General features: G+C 48.3%; 1 protein-coding gene across 4 annotated transcripts in view; it reads left to right on the forward strand.

Moving 5' to 3' along the window:
• Positions 1 to 5,758: 5,758 nt before the first annotated feature.
• LOC119452300 (uncharacterized) overlaps positions 5,759 to 22,093 on the forward strand; it is a 40,486-nt gene continuing 24,151 nt past the window's right edge. The window contains exons 1-7 of one of the 4 annotated variants that reach the window (XM_037714533.2): positions 5,760 to 5,985; positions 6,097 to 6,203; positions 8,342 to 9,324; positions 11,489 to 11,655; positions 14,787 to 14,979; positions 15,294 to 15,533; positions 18,390 to 18,547. In XM_037714533.2, the coding sequence (XP_037570461.2) occupies positions 8,367 to 9,324; positions 11,489 to 11,655; positions 14,787 to 14,979; positions 15,294 to 15,533; positions 18,390 to 18,547 (1,716 nt within the window). In that variant the 5' untranslated portion in view covers positions 5,760 to 5,985; positions 6,097 to 6,203; positions 8,342 to 8,366. Of the gene's footprint in view, positions 5,986 to 6,096; positions 6,204 to 8,341; positions 9,325 to 11,488; positions 11,656 to 14,786; positions 14,980 to 15,293; positions 15,534 to 18,389; positions 18,548 to 22,093 lie in introns of all 4 variants that reach the window. The other 3 variants (XM_049667379.1, XM_049667378.1, XM_037714712.2) reach the window with 3 other exon arrangements.

Consider the following 22,093-nt stretch of genomic DNA (forward strand, 5'->3'; position numbering starts at 1 on the left):
CCGAAGCTACGTCACGGAAAAACAAGTGTCATCCGACCGCCTAAGGGGAACATGGGGGGAGAGGAGAGAGACGCCGTCGTAGGCTTCTTGGCGTCGCTGTCGTCTGCTACTGCCAGAGTCTCGCAGACGGCGTTATCAGCTCGGCACGCTCTGTAGCCTGAGGCTCATCGCGAGGTCTTTGGGAGGAGCGCGTTGCTTGTTTTATCTCTTTTCTTTTTATCGCTCGTAGACATTAACTTTTTCTCTAAAGTACCAAGTTTCCCTTCCCACGCACGTCACTTGTTTGCCGGTAGAGAGGAGGAGGGCGCACCATGCCTGTTTGGTTGTCGCTGGATAAGTGATCCGTCGGGGTTTGGGTTTCACAGTATCGGCAGCAAAAACGTTCTGGAAACGTCTGCTCGAGATGATCAAGAAAACTTAACAGTGACACGTGATTCGATGTCTCTCGCTAAAACAAAGCTGTGACGGAAACAAGCCGGCAATTTCCGTTGAGCCCTATAGAATCAACTCGTTGGGACTCCTCCAATAAGCATAAAACCAGAGCCTGCACTGCACACAGTAAAATTACTGCATCGCTTGCACTCGTCTGTCCGTTCTTAATGCAGTTCAGAGGTTGGAAGGAAGCCTCGAATGATAACACAAGCGACATGATCTGAACCAGTCAGTACTACCGCCAGCAAAATATTGTAGGAGCCGTAATCGAAATTAGGATGCGCTTGGTGACTATGGACTTTAAAAAAATGTCGCGTTACTTAACCTTCCTTTTGTTCCTGAATTAAAAAAGCAAGAAATAAAAAAAATAAAAAGACTGAGATATGCTTCAGGTAACGGTTGCGTAAGTGCGACACATTTTTTTTTTTACTTTTACGAAGCGCTGATATTCGATCCTATTAAAACAGAACAATATTATTACACGACTCAAATTAGGAGAGCTTGAAGGTTTATTGTAGGAAGTTACCCGCCGTGGTTGCTCAGTGGCTATGGTGTTGGGCTGCTGAGCACGAGGTCGCGGGATCGAATCCCGGCCACGGCGGCCGCATTTCGATGGGGGCGAAATGCGAAAACACCCGTGTACTTAGATTTAGGTGCACGTTAAAGAACCCCAGGTGGTCCAAATTTCCGGAGTCCCCCACTACGGCGTGCCTCATAATCAGAACTGGTTTTGGCACGTAAAACCCCATAATTTAATTTTTTTATTGTAGGAAGTTTACTTGCCTTACGAAACAGCTTTCATTTAGTTTTCATCTGAGGCATAATGCGAACATTTTACCGTTTGACGTGTTTCACCTCACGAGCTTCTTCCTGCACCAAATTTGATAAGGCTTGCTGCGTTTAAAAGAAAAATGTATGTTTTACCGACTCTAGAAAATATATTTTTTGGTTGGGGTCACCAATGCTTTTTTTTAAGTGATATGAAAATTGTATGACAAAACTCAAGTACCAACTTTATACCACCGTAACTCATCAATAAAAGCCGATATCACAATTATGCAAAGCCCGCCTACTCAGAAATCTAAAGCGAACAAAAGTATCGTATTCTACGCCACTGTGTAATATATCACTGACTCGGTAGTAGGACTTTTTATTGCGATAGCAATTATATGGACACTCAAAAGCAGATTTCTGCCGTCGGCGTCGCCGTCGCCGTCGCCGTGAGGTTCCGTATGACGTCATTTGGAGATGAAATCGTCGCCGCGCGCTGAACGCTGTATGTGCGAGTGAAAGGGCGCGTGGGGCGCGTCTTTCACGGGGAGTGAACGCACGGCGGAGAACAAACGCGCGTTCTGCGCCGTGCTCGCTTAAGGGCTGCAGAAGTAGGCGTCTCTTTTCTCCTTTACAATCACCATATTATGGTGGCTAGAATTGAATTCTAGCCACCATAACCATATATGTAGAGCAAACGCGCCTTCTTCAGACGCGCGAGAGGCCGTGGGGGAGGGGGAGGGAAGGGAGGCGACGTTTAGCTGCGGCACCAAGTGCCCATTTATATCAGTGGCTCCAGCAACAGTCACCAACGCCGCGCGCATTTTGAGCTAACGCGGGCAAAACGCCGATGGCGTCGACAACAGTTCTGCGTGTTGTTGCTACCAAAGCCGCTCACCTTACTTCGTATGGCATTGCTGTGTTGCTATCGCATTCATTGCTTCGCCCTTAGGGCGAAACTGTGACATTTTTCAATACCGTTGTAAATATATGGTAACGATTTGCTTGCTAGTTTTGCAATCTCATCATGCCATCCGATCGCGAGCTGTCCATGAATACGCGTACTGTATATGCTGGTATGCAATGCGAGCCACTGGTTACTGTATATTTTATTCGTGCCACGTGTACAGCCCACCGTCACTGTTACTTTTCGACGTGATATCGCGGTAGCGCGCGGACACTTCCGAGCCGTGCTCGAGTCAATTGTGATCGAACTTTATGCAGATCGACGAGAGTGGCTGGAACCGTCTGCCTGCAGACGCATGTGCACCACTGTAGTCTCGATCGCTTGCAGAATTACACTGGAGCAATAATTCATTGTCTGTAAAACTTTATCCTCATGTAATACTCCAATGCCGGGACATTTCGGGTATAGATAGATAGATAAATTCAAGGCTAGCGTGGACACATTGATTAAATGGCTATAAAATGGAGTACAAGCAGTTGGCATGCTACGCAACCTGTGCAGCAGTCGATTGCGAAGATACCTCTTTTTGATAATCTATAAGGTGTGTGTGTGTGGTCTGTGTCCATTTTAGAATCTGGAATATGTAATATATTCTGACGCACCAGCTTATTAATTATACTTTCCCGTTCTACTGGAGCAGGGGGCTCTGCGCTTGCTCTGTGGCTTGGCGAAATGTGTCGCTAGAAATTGAGTCACTTAAGTATCCTTACGTGATTTCAGCGCGAAAGCATTATGAATTCTCTAATTAATTGGTTACGTTCATGATACGTCACGTCATACGTTGTCACGCGTCCTTCACAACTCTACCTTAATCCACTTTGCTCTAATTTGTACCAACGTTAATCCACCTTAATCCCCATTCATCTACCTTACTGTAACTTGTACCAACTTTAATCCACCTTAGACCACTTTAATCCACCTTAGACCACTTTAATCCACCTTAGACCACTTTAATCCACCTTAGACCACTTTAATCTACCTTAATCCACTTTAATCTACCTTCATCCACTTTAATCTACCTTCATCCACATTAATCTACCTTCATCCACATTAATCTACCTTCAACCACTTTAATCCACCTTCATCCATTTTAATACACCTCCATCCATTTTAGTCCACCTCCATCGACTTCAATACACATTCGTCCACTTCAATTCAATTTAATTTACTTTAATCCACCTTAAGTCACCTTACTCTAACTTGTTCTGTCTGTATTACTACAGACGTCATACAAGACGCTCATGACGTCACTGATGATAATGATATTTGGCACCACTCGTTGCCTACAACGCCGGTTTTTCTCCCTCATGGGACATACTATACTACTTTCGCATTAATAATGTGCATCACCAGAAAGGACGGTTCCCCTCTCTCTTGTGCAGATTTCGCTCACTTATGGTTCGAACATTCTTCAAAACGTATGAGTCACTGATAAGAAGATTAGAAGCCATTTTTATTTCCCAGCCTGCGTTATTTTTTTATTTTGAATTCACAGGCTGTGGTTTTATACGCCCTAGGTGGTGTTCGTAAAGACTCTGGTTTGTCCGGTGAATATGGACATCTGTGAGGTACCACCTATTGGTTGTGTAAGAGAACCGCTGCAGACGATCTATGATGATATTTATCTGCATAATGCGGAATGTATCTACTATAGTATCTCAAATGGGGTATTACATGATCATTTAATGGGTTTAGTGATATATACTATACAATTGCGACAGATGCTTCAAAATGCGAAGAAAAATCTGGCATTGACATTGTCTATCCTGCTCTTGACTGGTCTTTCTGAAACCCTTAGAATTCAGGACTTCTTACCAGTATTTCTGGTGGAATTCCTGACAGTAATATCAGTCATGCGAAAATTGAATTCATCAACCTCGTCAGTTATTTATTAACAGGTGTTTTATGTTTATGTTTGTAACTCACTGAAAATACTCGTTGACATATTTTGCCTACATTCCATTCTCTAGGGCCTGGTTATCAAGATTATTAAAATTTCTCTGGGTACTATAGGCCAAAATGTATTATTTATGGACGTAAAAATATCCTGGCAAGAGCGGCCATTAGTGGTCAAATTCTCTCGATGCATCCCGATATAACTGAGACTAGACTCAAGAAGAGACATACAATCATGCTTTTACTTTTTTTTAATCACGTGATAACTAATTTTGCGCAGTGCTGACATCGCCAACAAACATGACGGCAACTATCGAAGCGACGGCTCTCGTCTTATGGGCACCCTGCACTGTTCAGAGGGCCCTACGACGTTTTCATTTTTCACCCCAGCGTCGCCGACACCGGCAGCTAGAGAGGTGATGAAACTGATACGCCATTCCGAACGATAGCGGTCACTTTTCGTCGCTCGTCCGAGTGTTATGCCCTGCGCATGCAAGCTTTCGACATCTTCACACCCGCCGGGGTGGCTCAGTCAGGTAAGGCGTTGCGCTGCTGAGCACGAGATCGCGGGATCGAATCCCGGCCGCGGCGGCCGCATTTCGATGGGGGCGAAATGCGAAAACCCCCGTGTGCTTGCGTTGTAGTACACGCTAAAGAACCCCAGGTGGTCAAAATTAATCCGAAGCCCTCCACTACGGCGTGCCTCATAATCAGAACTGGTTTTGGCACCTAAAACCCCAGAAAGAAGACATTTTCACAAATCGGACAGTCTTGTCCTGTGATAAGCGATCGAAAGTGTCACGGTGAATGTATACAGCGTGTCTCCAGTTTTGCTTCCACCACTCGTTAGGCTGTGTGTTCTGGCGCGGCTGTCTACTCTGCAATTCTGCAAGAGAGAGAGAGAGAATAAACATCTTTAATGTATAAATGCAGCTTTGGAGAGGCGTCCTCATTCCAGGCTGCAAAGCTTCAGCGCAAGGTGCCTATACCAACTTCGACTCGATTCCTGGTAATTCGTAAAGTTCACACGCAACGAGTGGCAATTTAGGCTATCGCTTTGTCTCATCTCACGTAAGTGACAACGTTGATCGATAAAACACCCCTATTTTCGAGTTCGGTTGTCGATTTGAGAGCATGGTAGGCCTAAAACGGAAATGATTGGGCTGGGCGAAAATATGCGGCCGAATCCTGCGGCGAACCCAGGCTTGTGTCCGAAAGCCACCGAAGCGTGCTGTAGCAACGCCTCCTAGATAGCAAGCCTGTTCACTCTTCTTTATGACGTCATGCTGCTTGCACCGAAATTTCTGTTACCAAGCCCGGCGTGACGAAAGCGGTGACGTCAAAGTCACCGCGTCCCCATTAGATTATATGGCAGTCGGGCAAGGTAGCATGGCATGACGAATCGAAATGCACCGGCCTTGTGCTATCTAGGTGGTGTTGCTGTAGCCCAAAGCTCGGCAACCTTTTTCTCATTGTCGTTACCAAAGACGGCAGCCACTTCATCAACGCGATTTCCCCCGGGCCATGACATCACTATGCCGCGTGTCCTGCGTATTAAAGCGATGGCTTGATTTATAATTGTGTCAAAGCGATGTTCTTGTTATATTTTTACTACTTTATGTTATCTTTTAATTCCTGGTATTGTTCTCCCAATATTTCCGTTGTTTTCTTGTCAGTACTAAACGCGCTTTTCCAATTCCATCCGAATATTGGCCAGTACCCGATATTGGGTATGAGCCATGAGCAGAGCGAAAAGAAAATCAAAACAAAGCCCTAGTATGGGTATGTGCCAAGAACTGTAAGGTCATCGACATCAGCATACCACGTGGCTCGTGACAGCAGGTGCATTGCGCGAGCAGAAGAAGCTGCCACGTCTTCGCGTTCGGAGCGCTCACAGATTTCTCGTCTACACCTCCGTGGTGAGTACATAGAGAAACAGACGCAGACGTATCTCTATCTATGCTGACCTCGTGTCATTGTCTTGGTAGAGTAACAAGAATAGCGGTGCTGCCTCAACCTCGAATGCGCAGGTCTACCATCAGCTCTACTCACTCGTGTCACCAGATACCCTGTACCACAAGGACCGAGTCTGGCGCCTTTTCTCGTCCAGGATAGTCGCAGTCTGAGCTGGAACGAAGTGCGTGACATGTCTTTGACATCTTAGACTGCATATGCCATGCATGCTACGAGGGTGCTCCGTTTTGCGCAAGCTGTAGGTGTGAGGAATGACGTGCTACAAGCGCTGCCAATTAAGGGACGAAGAGAAAATCAGCAATTCACGCCAGTCAGTCATGTCAGCCATGTGACCATGTCCACCGTGTCACGTCACGTCGGTCAGTCGGTCAATAACGTTCTTCCAAGTACTAAATGTAGAGATGCAAGATTAAGGCTGTTTGTAGATTTAGTTGATAAATCAACTGAAGTGTTGCTTTTTTTGTCTTGCTGTATAACTCGTCGAAGAGAGGGAGAAGAGACATACAAACTTTAATGCTGGAGATGTTAGCCTGGCTTATTGCTTGGCATGCGACTCCAAATGCTGGGGGATAACTGTGGCATACACATTTGATCCAATAAACGCGCAAAGATCACACGCAGTCACAGACAAGATCAGTGAAACACAAGCTACAAGGAAATCGAGCGCTCGCCAGTTTCAATTTGGACGCCCATACTTTGCACGAACGTAGCTGTTCCAACACTTTCTCTCAACGGTCAGTCGACGATGACAACTCTTTGCCCATGACTTCTGTCGTGTAACGCTGTTGGTGCTTTTGAACTTTGTCTACTAACACCTTAACTCTCCTTTGCTTGGGCAGCAGATGCTGCGTGCAGAATTTGGCATAAACAAATGTGTCTTTGAGTAGATGAAAAACACCTCCAAGAATTAACACTAGACTAAAAACGCTCCCCGAAATCATGTCCTCCATGGCCGCGTCGCTGATAGCGCTAGTAATGTCACCTAGTAGTGACAGTAAAGAAAACAGTTGTAAAACTGTGTATGACGAAACTGATTCTTTATTGGGCGAACCTGTGCCCACAAAAGCAAGCTACACTCGAAGCACAACGATAGCGGCGAACACAGTTGGCGATCGTCGAAATCTGATCAGCGGCGAAACGCTTCGGCTTTTATACATGAGTAATCGAAGGTTCCAGAGTAATTCCTGGTGCTCGCGTGTCTTCCAGAAAGTACTAGACAATTCGCGTCGCTCATACAATCAGATTACATAAGCGTCGGTGACAACAGAACGGATAGCGTCGATAACGTTCGAGAAACTTCCGGTACACGAAGCCGCGTCCTGCGCCTAGCGATAACGTTTAACATTTGTTAGCCGATGAAAAAATGTCACAGTTTCGCCCTAAGGGCGAAGCAATGAATGCGATAGCAACACAGCACTGTCATACGAAGTAAGGTGAGCGGCTTTGGTAGCAATATGAATCGTAGTAAGCATGAGCTGATTAAGTAAGCAGGTGTGCTGCGGCGTAAGTAGACCGACATGAAGAGAGATTTGATGACCACGAGAAGGCGCGTGTGAAACGGTGGTGTTGATGAGAAGCGCTTCCCGTGGGCAGCGCGTGCGAAGGGACACACCTGTAGCGCTGCACTGCCGATCCGGGCAGCATTGCATGTGTAGCGTGCGTTGGAAAATGTGGCCCGACTATTACTAACTGAATGAACAAGCGTGGTGTGAGCGCGCACAAATCAACATGAATAGATCACACTGAATGACTGCAGACAACGACTGTCAAAACGCTGGCAGCAAGCGCATACCGCAGCGGGCGAAGGTGCGTGCGGTCTATCGCTTCAACGGAAACTGAGCGGCGAATGCACAGCGCATAGAAAGGTCAGAGCCGTATGGAGATAAAAGACGGTGCGGGCGAGCGACGAGCGCGGTTGTTGGCACAGTAGCGCCCCCCCCCCCCCCCCCCCCCCCGCTCCGTCCGGCGCTGGCTGCCCGCTTCCTTGCTTGCGCGTGGGAGATTGAGTGCGTTCGCCCTCCGTGATAGCGCGCGTCCCCGCGCGCGTCCCCGCGCGCGTCCCCGCACGCTTCCGCTCGGGCATACGGCGCGCGGCGAAGATTTTATCTATACGGAACCTCACGGCGACGGCAGAAATCTGGTTGAAGTGTCCATATAATTGCTATCGCAATAAAACGGTCACCGGTGAAAGATAAACAAGTACACGTGTCAGTATTGTCACATTCATGTGCCTTATCAGAGTGATAGCTTATTTCGCGCTGTAGCCAGAAGTGAATCTCTCTCTCTCTCTCTCTCTCTCAGGCACTGCTGAAGGTGTCACCGCGACATGAGCGAACAAGGTCGTCCCGAGCAGGAGCGTCAGGCCAGGGCTGACCAGCCTAATGCCTCGGAGGGCTCCCCGTCGTCTGCTGACGGTACCTACCCGGAATATCTCAGCTCTGCACCGACCTTATCTATAGACTCCTGCGCCCCCAAACGTTCCCGGAAACGCTCGTCCTCAAAGGGTTCCTCCGGCCGATCTCGCAAACGCTCACCACGCAAGATTCTGGGACTCGTCTCCGAGGACGTGAAGCGCGAGGACAAATCGGCTAGGAAGGAGGACAGCTCGAAAAAGGGCCTCTCGTCTACGGACTCGGCAGCAAGGAACGCCTCAGCTACTAGCCTCCTGGTGAGAGAGCTTCCACCAACGGACCTCTCGGCAAAGGAACTCTCAGCTGCAGACAAGACGGCAAAGGATCAATCCGCAAAGAACCTGTCGGAAAAGAACCTACCTGCGCAAAGCCTGTCCGCAAAGGATATATCGACAAAGGCCAGTACGGCTGTGGTTCAGGACCTCTTGGGAAAGAAGACCTTCTCTAAGGACGTCTTGACAAGGGCCCAGTCGACAAAGGACCTCACGGCGAAGGAGAGCTCAGCGAAAGATGGTTCAGCAAATGATATTCCGGCACAGGAAAGCTCGGCAAGCAGCGGCCTAATTCAGGATGCTTTGAGACAGTGTCTGCCGGAAAAACAACCTTTGGTAAAGGACCTACCGGTGAAGGAAGGTGTGGTAAATGACCTTTTGGCACGGAAAAACTCGGCGAAGAAGGCCTTGGCTAGGGACATTATGACAAAGGATATGGCGGCAAATGACTTGGCGGTGAAGGAGAGCTCGGCAAAGAAGCGCTCAGCAAGTGACCCTTCGGCAAATGACACTTCGGCAGCGCACATATCGGCAAACGATATGTCGGAGAGGGCCCACCGGGACAACGCCAATGATGAACCAGGAAATGCTGCCAGCAACGGTAAGAAACGCAGAATACGGGGGGATTCATTTGAAGCAGCGTCGCGCTTTCTGTTTTTCTTTTCGAGTTGCTTACGTAACTTAGCGATGTTCCTGATTTCCATGACAAAGTGGCCGTTCAACGTCTATCCGAAGTCTAGCTTCCGCTTTAAGTAATAGCGACATTTCTATCGGTCATTAAAGGGACAGACAACCACTCATAACATGAATTGAGATACCCCCCCCGGATGGAAAGATCATTTATCGTATTGGCTAGAACGGGCCCTGTTTTCTCATTAAACGTGGATTTATATTTTTAATTATTCGCTGAAAGTCGTAAAAAATGACCTTTGGCGCCCCATGCGGCAAAAACGTCGACTATTTAAGAGGTCTACCACGTGACCTTCTACCAGTGTATGCTGTTCCTGGTCTTTTTATTAATATTGAAATGCAGTAACATTCTGTCTATTATAAGTTTTTGCTAACTTACAATGTGCAGATAAGCCTTCGTTTTTAGTGAGTAGAAAAGTGGCGCCCCCTTCGCCTTCGTTTTCGATGATTTGGCTTGGCTCGTCCATCGACTGAATAGCGACGACGGGGGCCAGCCAGCCATGACGTAGGTGTCTACTTGGGGGGAAAAAACCGCGGTGCAGCGATAAGAAAGGTCTGTACAGCAACGCAAACTTATTGTACCAGTCTATTTGCATTTAAAAATGGCTGGGAAGGTGACAATAAAGGTGGTTAACCACAGTTGCACTTCCTCCAGTGAAAGCAGGACGATGGCCGGCTTTCACATTTGCGAGGCGGGCTATCGGCATCGCTATCACTTCTCAGCGTTGCTGGATGAGGGACTCTTAATTTTTTAGAGGCTGCTCAGATAAAAAAATTCTGCTTACAAAATATCCACGCACTTTTGGAAGTAATCGCTGCAGGTGTAAACACTACCGAGGGTGAGATTGTCATTGCGCCATAAAAAACTGAGTCCATAAATATCGGTTGTCGGTCCCTTTAAGAGGCCTCGCTAACACGCACGCACATGCGCGCGCGCCATATTCTCAAAAATATATTAGGGAGCTTTAGTACAGCGGAAAACAGCAAACGCAAGCATTTGGCGTTAGCGTTGGCGTTGCATGCGGCAAACTGCGCATGCGCCGAACGTAAACGTAGCCAGAATTCTTACGTATGTACGCTATTTCCGGAATATAGCGTTCAACGCTAACACACGCAAGGGATTCCGTACGTAGGGCAAGATGACGGCGCCTGTTGAAGCGAAAGCCGTTCACTTCGGATCTATCGAGTCGTCGGCCTGCACTGTTCGGCTCATTCGTTCCCCACTAATGTTCGTGTTTGCTTTAGATTTGTGTGATGATGCCTCGACAGCAGCGTACAGGTGACAAATGGGCGTTGTTTTCGATATACGGTTTCGATTAGCGGCGGAGTAGGCTTAACGAGAGGGTTTGCTCATGTTTTCTGTATCCGCCTCGAAATGGCGCCCAAGTCTATTTGCGTTAGCGTTAGCGTTTTGCTCCGTTCCGCTATTCTAAAGCACCACCTTGTACTGCGCAGTGCAACCTTTCTTTGCGTTAGCGTTGCGTCGCATGCTAACGCTAACGTGGGCGTTTTCCGATATACTAAAACTCCCTATCGTTTAGTCGCGGTCTTTCCTCGTCTTTTCTGGGTTTTCTAGTGCAATATTATTGCATGTTTTTCCCTTATTGTGTGTTGTGGGATATAGATTCGCGTGTAGACGAATGAATGAATGAATGAATGAATGAATGAATGAATGAATGAATGAATGAATGAATGAATGAATGAATGAATGAATGTACAGTGTTTAGTATTACAAAGCTGGCTCTATGTCCTATGTGGGAAGGGGTACGTATGGGAGCAAATGAGAGGAAGGACACCGTGGGAATCAGCGGCCGATTTATTTATTTATTTATTTATTTATTTATTTATTTATTTATTTATTTATTTATTTATTTATTTATTTATTTATTTATTTATTTATTTATTTATTTATTTATTTATAAATACATTACAGGCCTTCAAGAAAGGCATTGGATAATGGGTGATGGATCCCGAGGAGGTCATTCAGGTCTCCTCTAAAGTTATTGGAAATGTCCAGTATGGTTGTGCCCCGTCCTGTTCCGCGCTGTATCCTGAAGCAGATATTCACCACGCAGTTCCACAAGGGCAGCCCCACGTGACCCCAGAGCAGCATCAGCGGCCGGCGGTGCTGTCTTTCACTTCCCTGAGCACTACGTCACCGCGGGACTTGACGTCACCGCTGACTGCAGCTGTCGGCTGCGGTTCAAACTCGTCGCCGGAGGACAACCCACTGGCTGATCAGGTTCGTGCGGTGCAATCCACACAAAAAGTTGCGATAGCAGCGATTGCCTTGGTCGGTCGTCGAATCGAAGGACGCAGCCGACGCAGCTATCATGCTGTCAATAGCGTGTAGGCGCGCCATCGTACATTCTCGGTTACCTTTAGGTATCCGCTCAAGTTCGAGAACGCGCTACCGAAATCGGAACAGCTGGATAGAATGGGCCTGTCTTTTCTACATGTGGCTATGCGCGAACACCTTGATATCACAGCGCATCGATTTGAATGTGATAACACGTACGCGGGAATTATGCTGCGGACTGGTATCATTGAAAATGAAAAGGCCCGTAGTGTCTGCAAAGAGGACGACGACGATCTTGGGAAAATATAGACCGTTTCACTTATTACAAACATAGGCCCTGCACGGCTTCCAGTTTTGCCCACTGACGTTGCTACTGAATGTAACTGGCAAAGAAGCAGCCATGCGTTTTAAAGCATAAACCTGATAAGGCACGTGACCGGAAGTTTCTTGGGGGCGGCACATTCGCTGCTGTTATCGCGAGCATGAAACCGTCTATAGCGTGAGCTGTTGCCGTCTGGCCACTGCCGCGTAACCGCTTGTAAATTTATAGCCTCTCGTTCGCATCTTTCCATGTATAAAATCTCGGTGGATGCTAGCGAAGATGACTGGCGAATAGGAGACAGTAGGATTCGGAAAATTTTGCGAGTTATACCCCTGTCACACAGCACATGTAATGTCATTTGGAGTAAATGACATTCATATCGAATGTCATTGCGGTCTTGCGTTCCCAGTCTACACGGGTAAACAAAATGGCATTCGCAATTGATGGCAATGTTTATCGGCAGGCTGCTATGATACCGAGACCTTACAAATCGTGCTTCTTGTTTACATATTTTCACTATATTGTTAGCAATACGATGGTAAACATTGGATTGTTATTTGAAAATATATTACACTTCGTTTTAACTTATAGATTTTGTAATTTTTTGCCAAGCCCCTGTCGTCGAGATTACACAAGTCGCGCGTGAATGAGTTCGGGAAACTCATTCAATGGACGAATGTCATTAGCTGTGAATGTCATTCACTATGCCCGTGTAGAAGCAACAAAAATGACATTAACACTTGATCTCATTCGCTGAGAATGACATTACACGTGCCGTGTGACAAGAGTATTAGGACCCGGGTGTAGCAGCATTTCGGGGCTGTTACCGTATCAGTGACATCATGCAGGGAATAGAGACTTCGCCTTGTTGGTGCGTTTTTATAGATGAATCAATGACGCCATGTTATCGTGTCTGGCTCAAGACGCGCCTGCTGTGCTGAAACATTTTTCAACGTTGCGGGCGAGAGGGGTCTACTTGTCATTATCAGACTGTGCTTATGTCGCGTACGCTGTATAGTTCATTTTCGATGCGACTCAATCACCGTTTCAATCGCGTTTCCAAAGAAGGATAAACCTGTTCGTTGTAGAATGAACTGGTATTTAGGCGGTCGTATCAGCGCTGTACTTGTAAACACGGAAATGCGGTATGTTCCAAAAATATTAATGCGTAGCATTCTTTGGCGATTACCTCAGCAATTTTGGTTGCAAAATCGGGCGGAATCGTGTCTGTAACGCAAAAAGCGCGACACCTTTCCCATAGGAATACACATGGTACATACATGAGGTTGGGGTGGGCCAACAGGAATTTGGGAGTCGGTCACTCTAAATTTGGAGGTGCTATGAGGCTGTGCGAACCTGAATTTGGGGGTGGGTCAACCTAAGTTTGGGGGTGGACAAATTCGAAATTTGCGGGGGGCCAACAGGGAAAGAAAAAAAACTACGCTGAACACAAGGAAAGAAAACTAGAAGCTGAGCCAAGGAATGCTAGACATTAGGAGACAATTTCCTGAATTTCTAATTTTAGGCTGGCACTGAAAGCGTGGATCGAGAGACGGTCATTTTATTGGCTGCTCTTACCACGCGCATGCGTGCTTGGTTCTTTGGAAACTCGCTTGAGAGTGCTGCGAACCAGACGGTTTAGCGCGCAGTGACGTAGGTTCCTTTCATATTTCGCGGGGCTTTCTTGAGAGCCCGGAAATAAAGAATCACGTAAAATGATAAAGTAACGTTTGGCACGCGCTACGCAGCACTAGCGTCATCTCTCGTCGAAGCTGCGTATCAACGACGAAACCGGTTCCAGCCGTCACGGATACGTCATGAGGGAAAGGCGAACGGCAGGGGGCTCCAGGGTGTCGCGCGGTGAAGGCGAACTTGAGGAGCGGTTTTTACGGGAAAGTGAACAGCGCAAGCGACAGTGGAAGATGATGAAATAAAGCGCTGACTGTGAACTAAAGTTTATTTTGGAAAACAGGTGTTATATAACACAGAAAATCATGTATACGTGCTGTGAGCTGAAAAGGAAAAAGTCGCTGAAAGCATAACACAGCGAAATAAGGAAAGCGAAAACGTTGTCACGGCACGCAAAGCATGAATCTCGTTATCGGCAGTCGGGATACGTAACTTTTATTTTTTTTTTTTTTTTTTTTTGCGGAGGGCAGCTGAAGGCTTACTAGGGCAGACGCGCTCGTTCTTTATTATGTGGTATGCTTCAATGCCAAGGCGTGTAAGCTTTGCGACGGTAGATAATTTGTTTTTTTCGAACAAAAGGCTGCATTGACACTGTCTGCAATGCATTGTCACAAAGCGAATAGGCGAGCTAAAAAAAAAAAAAGAAATCTGGGGTTTACTTGCGTTAACCTGATCTGATTGAGGCATGTCGTAGTCGTGGTCACCGGAATTTTGATCACGTGGGTTATTTTACGTGCACCTAAATCTAAGTGCACGAGCGTTATTTCATTTCGGCAGATTGACTTGGATAGCACGTTTAGTGCCAGTGGACAAGGACACAAAGGGAGACGACAAAACAATGCAGCGCATTGTGGCGTTTTCTCCCTTTCTGTTCTTGTCCGCTGGCGCTAAACGTGCTATCTAGGTTAGGTAAGGGAAGACCTGCAGGCAGTATTTTCGAGGCAGTTTGTCACGTGACTTCCGAGCGCCAATAGGCGGCGAGTGCCGCGAGAAATTCGTTTCAGAAATGACGGCCGGGAGATTAGACTCTGGCCTCAGTTTACGTATCCCTCGGTGGCTGTAGCTGGTGGCGAGCGTGCTGAAGGGCCGAGAGCTTCCGCTGCACCCGAGCCAGCTGCCCGTCAGCCCCATGTTGGAGCGAGAGCCCCCGCGCAGGAGCAGGCGCGTGTCCCTCGACCTGCGGCCCATCGTCGAGTTCATCTCGCCGTGGCACCGATCGTCCCTGTCGGAGTCGCTGTCTCATCAACATCCTCCCGGTGAGTACCAAAAAACTCCGCTTCTTGGTGATGCAACTGTCCGTAAAGATATCTCCAATAGGCGAGACAAAGCCAGAAAATGCCGACAGCACGCCGGCAAGAAATGGGCGTAGCTGCAGTCACGCAAGCATGAAAGGGCGCGCATGCGCAGTTCTATAAATCGAAAGAAGGTGCTTGCTTCGTGAAAGGGCGCAAGAATGAAGTTTGGGAGGGGCTCCCAGATACCGTAATATGTTGTGCCATCCTGTACTTTATGCATGCGCCTATTCTTATTCACCGAACGCCGGGTTTTCTGAGCACTTGATCGTCTGCAGGCCAAGAGCCCTCGTCCTTCGCTGGCAAGTTGGCCCCGACCGGTAGGGAGGAGTCCGGCCATCGTGTCGCAGAGGGTGGCCTGTCGTCCGATGACGTCGCCGAGGAAAAGCGAGTGCAGGTGTACCGACCCGTGCTCAAGGTGCGCCAGCCTGCGGTGGTCGAGCAGGAGCGACCCCCGTCGGTGCACCTGGACACTGAACAATACTTTGACGAGTGCCCTCTTCCGGACACTCTTCCGGGTGAGTCATTCCCAACCACGGCCGGGCTCGACTGGCGCGCGCGACTCGACTTACGGCCTTCTCACCCGTCGGGGAAACAATGGGAGAGTTTCTCAGCACGTTTCGCCACCCGTCGGCGGTAGGGGCGCTGCGACCCTGACCCTGCTCTGCGTACATGCGCTTGCCTTCGCGCTCGCATGATCGTTTTCCCGCTCATTTTATTCGGTGCTCTGTCAGTGTCGTTCAATATGAAGTAATGTGTGGGCTCCGCGCCCAAAAGGACACTAAGAAAGTTCTTCATCCATCCATCCTGAAGACGGTCGTACAGCCTTTAGTACGCGCGGCCACAGCCAAAGCTTGGCGCCGTTCATTGCACATCCGTATATAACTGCTGTGTGATGACGTATTGCTGTCTTCCGTATTGCAAGTCCCGTTCCGGAAAAACACCTGGTGTTTCTTTGCACCAGTTCCTAAGCAATGAGTTTCTAGCGCTTTGGACAAGATATTTGGACAAGATAGCATCAACTAATAAAGGGGAATTATAAGATGGACATAACAAAGATCGTAGATTTCTCCTCCGGATGCGCTCCTCGGCAAATACATAATTCCACTATAATTCCTTTTTCCTCACGCAGCAACTCTTTTAAGTATTCTTTTTTTCCGCGCACAGTAGTGGACTGGAACCAGCTAAAAAATGACGTCGTCTCTGCGCCAACATTAACTTCTTTTTTATCATGTTTATAGTGACATTATTTTGTTTGTGCCATGTTTGCAGTGACAATGTTTTACTTCTTTAGAGTAACGTTGCGTGTGCCCAACCTGTACGCTTTGTATTTATTCAAATAACAGTTTTCTTTATTAACGTGTGCATTTTCTGTACATACCAAACCAATGTATTCGTTATGCTTGTACCACCCTGCCAAAATCACCGCATGGTGATTGCAGTATTTATAAAATAAATATTAATAAATAATAGCGTTATTTTTTTTTCGATAAAGCCTCCGAACACCTGCCACGCAGGAATGTACTAGAAGTACTTGAAAGAGCAGTGCAGCCCTATTTACAACGCGCTCCCATCTTGAGCTGCCCTGAAGGCGTTGACGACAGTCATGCGATACGATCCACAAATCGAGAAGTTTCTGAGAATACTCCTTCTAAATCAGTCAAACCAACTGACTGAAGAAAACGACAATCCCTACGTACACAAGTCGCCAAGGAAACACTTTAGATTGTAATTGTGAATTAAGACACATTTGTGAGCTGTTCCCGCAAGTTTTCGCCTGAAAGTATGGCAACCATTGTAAGTGCGTACGAGCAATAAATATTTATTTTCATTCCTAAAAATGCATTTGATGGCGCAGAGCTGTTCTCCCGGCTCATGCAGCCCCAGTGAATTTAAAGAAGCTCGATGTATTAATACAGTTACACTGCATCCAATTATAAGAAGCCTAGATGAACCATTTACGAGTCCTCTACAATTAGGCGACTTGTTCTTGAATGCACGGTGAGGTAAGAAGCGCGCCCGACCCAATCTTCCAGCGTTGCGTGCGCTGCACAGATCGGCTGGGAGCAGCTGAGCAAGAGGGTGGGGTCGCAGCGCCCCCCTCCAAGCAGCGGCGATAGGCATGAACTAGCCCCGATGCGAAGGCCGTAAGAAGCGAGCGCGCGCGCCAGTCGAGCCCGGCCGTGTCCCAACGTGAGGTCAGCACTTGGCCTAATAAGCCGCAGGAACCGTCTGATGTTTGTCATCGGCGATTATCTGGCACTGGTACACTCAGGCGCTGAGGCTCAGCTATCGTAGTGCGCATGCTGGTCAGCATGGAATCGCTCTGTCCCCGACGTCTGTTACATGTCAATGTTTAAAATCGTTATTAGTGAAACAAATCACTGACCATAGTTCCAACCGAAATGTCGCTTCGACTATAGGGTCAGGCACATGATTAATTCAATACAGCGATTTTACCCGACCAGGCTGGATTCCGTCTAGCTGTGGACTGTGCTAATTAGACTCCGATCGGAGTTACCATTTGGCTTTCTACGAATAGATTCGGACTTGTCAATTTGCAAAGCCGCTTTTAAGTTCGCCATTGGCGGTTTCCAGTTTTCGGGCTTGCCTGCGCTCGAGGTATTAAAATCTACAAAGTGCTGGTTATGTCCGTTGGTCCGAGGCCAGTCAAGATAAGCAGCTCAAGTGTCGCCGACGCCGTCCGCAGCGCCGAATTAGGCAGCGCGCCCGAAGGGCCCGCGTGCGCTTCCACCAATGAACGGTCAGGTGATCACGTTATCCGAATCTCGGTCCCTGCGAACAGCACCAAACGGTGTCGCCCTCCACGCATCACGGGTGGCGTCCCCCACCGATTGTGCCCGCAGTATATTTATTTATAGCACCCACAGGGCTTACAATGAAGCATTAGGGGGACGTCACACTAATAGACACAGATAGCTACACACACACACACACACACACAAAGAAAACACTAATCAGATAACAATGCATGGTACTATGTAAAAAGAACGCAAGTTTGGAACACTCCAATAAGCTGGTCAGCATGGAATCGCTCTGTCCCCGACCTCTGTTACATGTCAATGTTTAAAATCGTTATTAGTGAAACAAATCACTGACCATAGTTCCAACCGAAATGTCGCTTCGACTATAGGGTCAGGCACATGATTAATTCAATGCAGCGATTTTACCCGACACGGCTGGATTCCGTCGAGCTGTGGACTGTGCTAATTAGACTCCGATCGGAGTTACCATTTGGCTTTCTACGAGTAGATTCGGACTTGTCAATTTGCAAAGCCGCTTTTAAGTTCGCCATTGGGTAGGAGCCAACAAGCCCGTCAAGGAGCAATCTAAAGGTGTCCTTAATGTCGCAGGTGGTGCTCTGAGCCTGGCAGTGGACCAACTGCATTGGTCTTACTTCGATGACGTCGACGCAGGGCTCAGCCGGGACAAGTCGCCCCGGAGGCGTGCTTCGTGCATTCGTCATCCGGCACAGCCACAGCGCCGAGGATCGCGTGTCAGCCTGAAAGATGTAAATCGATCCACCGTTCGACCACTTTTTCCAGACGTTTATCGAAACAAATGCTATACGACACGGCTGATACGTCAGTTTGTCAGCTCTATTGAAACATAACTTCGATAACCCTTTTCCTTTATACACATTATTACATCGATGAAATAAATCTGAATTCAGGATAACTGAATGCAGGTTCGATATGCTTTGGTTGTAGACCCTTTTATCCGCACTGTGGCAGCACGTGTACTTGTGATGTCACAAAACTTCTGATCGCGCGCGTTGCTGGCATCTACAGTGTACTAAAATTCTAGTACACTGTACTGGCATCCAATTTCGCTAAGAAAAATAAAGTATTTGGAATGTGTTCAAGTAGAAACACGCCACATGAATTGAGCTGACATATTTATGTTACTGAGATCAAACACGTAGCTTTCTTGTGCGATTCGGAGTAAGCTTTTAATAGCAAATTGTGTTCAGCTGCGAAGCGAAATCGGTGTTCCGTAGAGGGTCCTACATATACCCGCTAAATTAGCTTGCTATTCAATAAGGTGAAACGGGAAGTCTTTCGGTGCTTGTGTGTTTCAAAAATAACAGGATCTATACTGTTATATACCTGACGGAAGTAAGTAATCTAGAATGGAGTGTGGCGTCACACCACCGGACCTTCGCAAGCTAACTCTGCTTGAAACCGTTCCCTTCGCATTTCTCTCTCTCTCTCTCTCGAATACCTCAAAAAGCCGGCACATCACTCGAACTCTGAGTCCGTATGGAATAGGCCCAGCATGTTCGGTTCGCAAGAGATTTTAATCCATGCACAGCCGTTCGCTCAGTGCACATTTTTCTCCAGATATAGTATGCAACTCGAGTCATTTCTTGCAGCATACGCATTTAACTTCGTTGCAATACGGGAACGCGGCACCCGCGCGTGGCTACCGTTCTGTCCATTCCGTCTTCTCCAAGAGCGTGCGCAGATTGCCTTAGTAGGCGACGAGCGAGAACGTCCTCTCTCGACTGTGGCGCGGTAGTACAAATGCACTCGCGGCAGATACTGAAATGCTTTGGCACAGGGGTTCACGCAACACAGCCCAGAGAGCATCATGGCTACGCCCCTGGCGTTCTCGTTGAAATACCGCGGCATTATTACTGTGTCTCGCGGCTATTGTGGCGGCATTTGAGTTTTGTTGTGTGACGCTCGTTTCTAATTTTAAGGCGAAAGCCTTAGATCTGTTTCAAGGTGAGGTAAAAAAAGAAAAAAAAAAAAAAAAAAAAACCGGAGCGCACCCAGAAAGAGGAACAGCAGCGCCGGAGGAGGGATCTGAGAAAGGGCGATGGAGCGCAGTCGAAGAGTTGAGGGAAAGGGCAACAGCGGCGCAGTATGAGCGTAAAGGGAAAGGAAAACAGCGGCGTTGGGGAGGAGGGAAATGTTAGCGGAGGCGCGGGAGGGCTTTGAGGAGAAGGGCAATTACGTCGCTGGAGAGGAGGAAAATGTCAGCATCAGCACCTGTAGAACGTTCGGGAAACAGCGGCAGTACGCTGGCAGCGTGCTCGCGCGCCTTTTATACATCGCCGCGTGGGCTCAGAGCTTCCCTCCACATCGCTATGGGTGACGACGCAACAGGTCCCAGCTTTGGGCAGGGAAGACCGAGGCTAGAGAAGCTCCAAATGCCGCTCGTCATAACCGCCGTCGGGATCAAGCGGCTATGGGTGAAGCGGCGGCAGCGGCCCTAATGCGACGCTGGCGTTCTGCGAATGCAGAATTGATGTTCACCAGTAAGTTCGACAGCAGATCAGCAGAGCGTTCATCTGAAAGTTCGACAGCAGATCAACAGAAGATCCAACTAGGCTTTCGCCTTCACATTCTTAGAAAGTTGTCACCATCCCCCGTAATTTTTTATTTGCTCCGAAATTGTTTGCAATATTCTAACACGATATTAACGCGATAGCGTTGAGGGCCCCTGTGCTGCAGAAATTCTGGTGTAGGCGGCGTGGGCGTCCCGTGAGAGAGAAATATACTACACGATACTAACGTTCTTTATTCACTAAAGGTGCTCATACCTTGTGTTACATTCTTTACAAAGCTATTTCTCGGAACTTTGACAATGGCAGCCCACAAGCAACTGTCATGAAACAAAACACCGACAGCGCATGCCTTTTACGTGAAATCTTCCCAGACTGAAATATTAAAAAGGCGAAACAAGAACAGAAGACCGGCCCACGCAAGCTGCCGCGTTTTTACCAGAAAGCTCGCCTTCGTGCATAGCGTCCGCCGCCAGCGTTTCCCGGCAAAAATTAGCAGTGGCTTAGATCGGCTATGCCAGGATATACGTAGCGTGAGCTAAGTCGGCCACATCGTTCAGAACCGGCAGACCTGGTGGCATGGGCGGGTAACGATACCCATTGGTAACGCTAAAGAGTGGAATCTTCTGCTTAACGATAAAGGTCTTGCACGTTGTACAAACCCACGCCATGGTTTCACCCCACTCAGGCGGCGCCGCTAAAATCGACGTTTCACGCATGGCCCTACTTACCGGCGTCAAGTCTATCATAGGCCACAGCCTTTCACACACGTCGCACACATATCCAAAGGGATTGTTTACGAAGTCCGTCTCGAAGGTCCAAGTCGCACTGGCGCTTTCGGTAAGTTTCACCGCATAGTCGGTAAATCGGCGAGCCTTGACGTCATCGACGGCGTCTTGTTGTTGCTGCTGCCGAGATGGTCGGGCACGTCGCTCAGCCTCCTGGCGACGCCGCTTTGCTAGACGTTCCTCCCTTTGCTCCGGTGTCTCCGCAGCACGTTTAGCCTTCTTCTGTTCGTTATTCCTATGCTCAACCGCTAATTGCCAGGCAACTACTTCGGGATCCGATGAGTTAAGCTTCTCCGCTCTTCTGCGCCGCTGAGCAGCAATTTCTCTCTCCTTCTCCATGGCTATACCACACTGGCAAACGTCCGGCGCAAACGATCAAAGGCCCAGCGCAAACGCCTGGCGCGCCGGCTGTGCGCCGTGTGACGTCACTGCTCCTCGCGCATGCGCAGCACGCCTCTCCAGGAGCCACGCGACACTGCTCAACCTCGGCCAGTTGAGCTCACGCTACAAAATTATGGTTCCGTAAGCTGCATTTGCTGGGAAGCGTGAGGCGCAGAGGATATTTGGATGTCATCGCGTTTCACTCTTAAAGGCGAAGCTTAGGCATCGTAGAAATGTATAACAGTGGAGCTGTACTTGGTCGACCCTGTGCCGTCGTGCTGCTTGGCGTCACGTTGGTCACGTGACCTGGGATCGAGAAGGCGAGAGAGAGACATGCAGCTGCGCCGCGCCTAGAAAGGGCCGAGCGAGTCAGCCAGCCAATGAGCGTTTGCGAAAAGTAGGTGATAGGCTCGGTGGGGTATGAACAAAAGAAGTCAGTTTCTTGCTCCGCATTCGTTCTTCGAGAATGGCCAAGACTGCTTATACTCCCGAGGAAGAAGCCGCACGACGTGAGCGCCAGCGAGAGCTTGCTCATGTCGTGAGGAACGCGCCTAGGCACGCCGTCGCCCTTGGACGCCGACGCGTGCCATCCCCC

This window comes from Dermacentor silvarum, chromosome 5 (assembly GCF_013339745.2).
Source record: "Dermacentor silvarum isolate Dsil-2018 chromosome 5, BIME_Dsil_1.4, whole genome shotgun sequence".
Lineage (NCBI taxonomy): Eukaryota > Metazoa > Arthropoda > Arachnida > Ixodida > Ixodidae > Dermacentor > Dermacentor silvarum.